Source organism: Mycetomoellerius zeteki, unplaced genomic scaffold (assembly GCF_001594055.1).
Source record: "Mycetomoellerius zeteki isolate Tzet28-1 unplaced genomic scaffold, Tzet1.0 C4393618, whole genome shotgun sequence".
In the NCBI taxonomy this organism is placed as follows: Eukaryota; Metazoa; Arthropoda; class Insecta; order Hymenoptera; family Formicidae; genus Mycetomoellerius; species Mycetomoellerius zeteki.
The window spans coordinates 1-1,301 of NW_017255759.1; the positions used below are offsets into that span (position 1 = coordinate 1).

The following is a 1,301-nucleotide window of genomic DNA, read 5'->3' on the forward strand; positions in this document are numbered from 1 at the left end:
ATAAAATTTCTCTTTTGTATGTAGGTTCGATATCTGATGGTGGAGTGTGGTTGCACAGTGACTTTGGTTCTAGCTTAGAGCAAGGATTAATTGATTTGCCACATCCAGAGCCATTGTTAGGGACAAATATTCCCTACCCATTTGCTTTTGTTAGCGATGAAGCTTTTCCACTCAAAACTTATTTAATGCGGCCCTATGCAAAGTCAAAGAGACTTCGACGTCAGCAACAAATTCCAGCAGCACAAGTACGAGCAATGTTTGAAGCAAATAATAATGAAAATGTAGAAAATGATAATATACAAGATGATAATGGAAGGAATAATGAATATTTGGACGCTGTACCTGGTCTTACGATACCACAGAGAATTTTTAATTATCGGCTGTCTAGAGCTCGTAGAGTAATTGAGAACGCTTTCGGTATACTTGTTTCAAAATGGGCTGTTTTAAAAGATTCTATATGCTGTAAACCAGAAACTGCCGAGTCCATTGTTATGGCCCTCATTTGTCTGCACAATTTTCTTCTGGAAAGCGAAAAAAATACATTACCTGCCACGCGTATGTATCAAAATTCAGGACTTGTTGATGGATATGGGCCAAATGGTGAGCTACAAAATGGAGAGTGGAGAGCTCAAGTGCCACAACATAGCATGATGGAACGAGCTGGCAGACTTGGAGCAAATAATCCTACCCGGGCAGCCATTATTCAAAGAGATAAATTAAGAGACTATTTTCTTACTGAAGAGGGTGAGATTTTGTGGCAATATCGTCATGTACTAGGAAATATACCAATTATTATAAATCCGATGTAAACATTTTTGTACACTCGAAATATACACAGTAAAAGTAAGTACAAGTACAGTATACTAAACTATAATATTATGACATCTTTTTTAAACGAGTTAATACTCTTCATTTTAGAGTAAAGTAACATACAAACTGTTTTAAAAGAGTTGTTTATGGTTTTATTAAAAGTAGAGTAACTTCTATTTCTTATCTACATAATAATATTAATACAAAGAAATTTTAATACAGTATATATAGTGCGGAGGAATATGTTGCATTTCTTATATCCCGAAGTTCTGATGGAAGCTGCAGGCGTAAAGATCGCAACGTCTCTGCCTAAAGAGAAAGAAGATGTGAATTTACTTCTACCGGAAAAGATATTCATTCGGCTCAAATATTTATTTGAATGTATAAAGTTTTCCATATACTTCAGCCAATACACAATCAATTACAATTCGATGTTATCAAGGTTGGCAGACGTTACTTTTCCATTACTTTTTATAATAAACAATTTGATA

At 34.7% G+C, this 1,301-nt stretch overlaps 1 protein-coding gene across 1 annotated transcript; it reads left to right on the top strand.

Moving 5' to 3' along the window:
* The first annotated feature begins 21 nt into the window (after positions 1–21).
* On the top strand, positions 22–1,291 carry LOC108724480 (uncharacterized). The gene is made up of 2 exons (XM_018450912.1): positions 22–843; positions 1,033–1,291. The coding sequence occupies exon 1, from the start codon at positions 186–188 to the stop codon at positions 807–809; it is 624 nt and encodes a 207-aa protein (XP_018306414.1). The 5' UTR covers positions 22–185; the 3' UTR covers positions 810–843; positions 1,033–1,291.
* The last annotated feature ends 10 nt before the right edge of the window (positions 1,292–1,301 follow it).

Excerpts from the sequence above, each read along its gene's own strand:
- LOC108724480 (XM_018450912.1), top strand. The coding sequence starts at position 186 with ATGCGGCCCTATGCAAAGTCAAAGAGACTTCGACGTCAGCAACAAATT.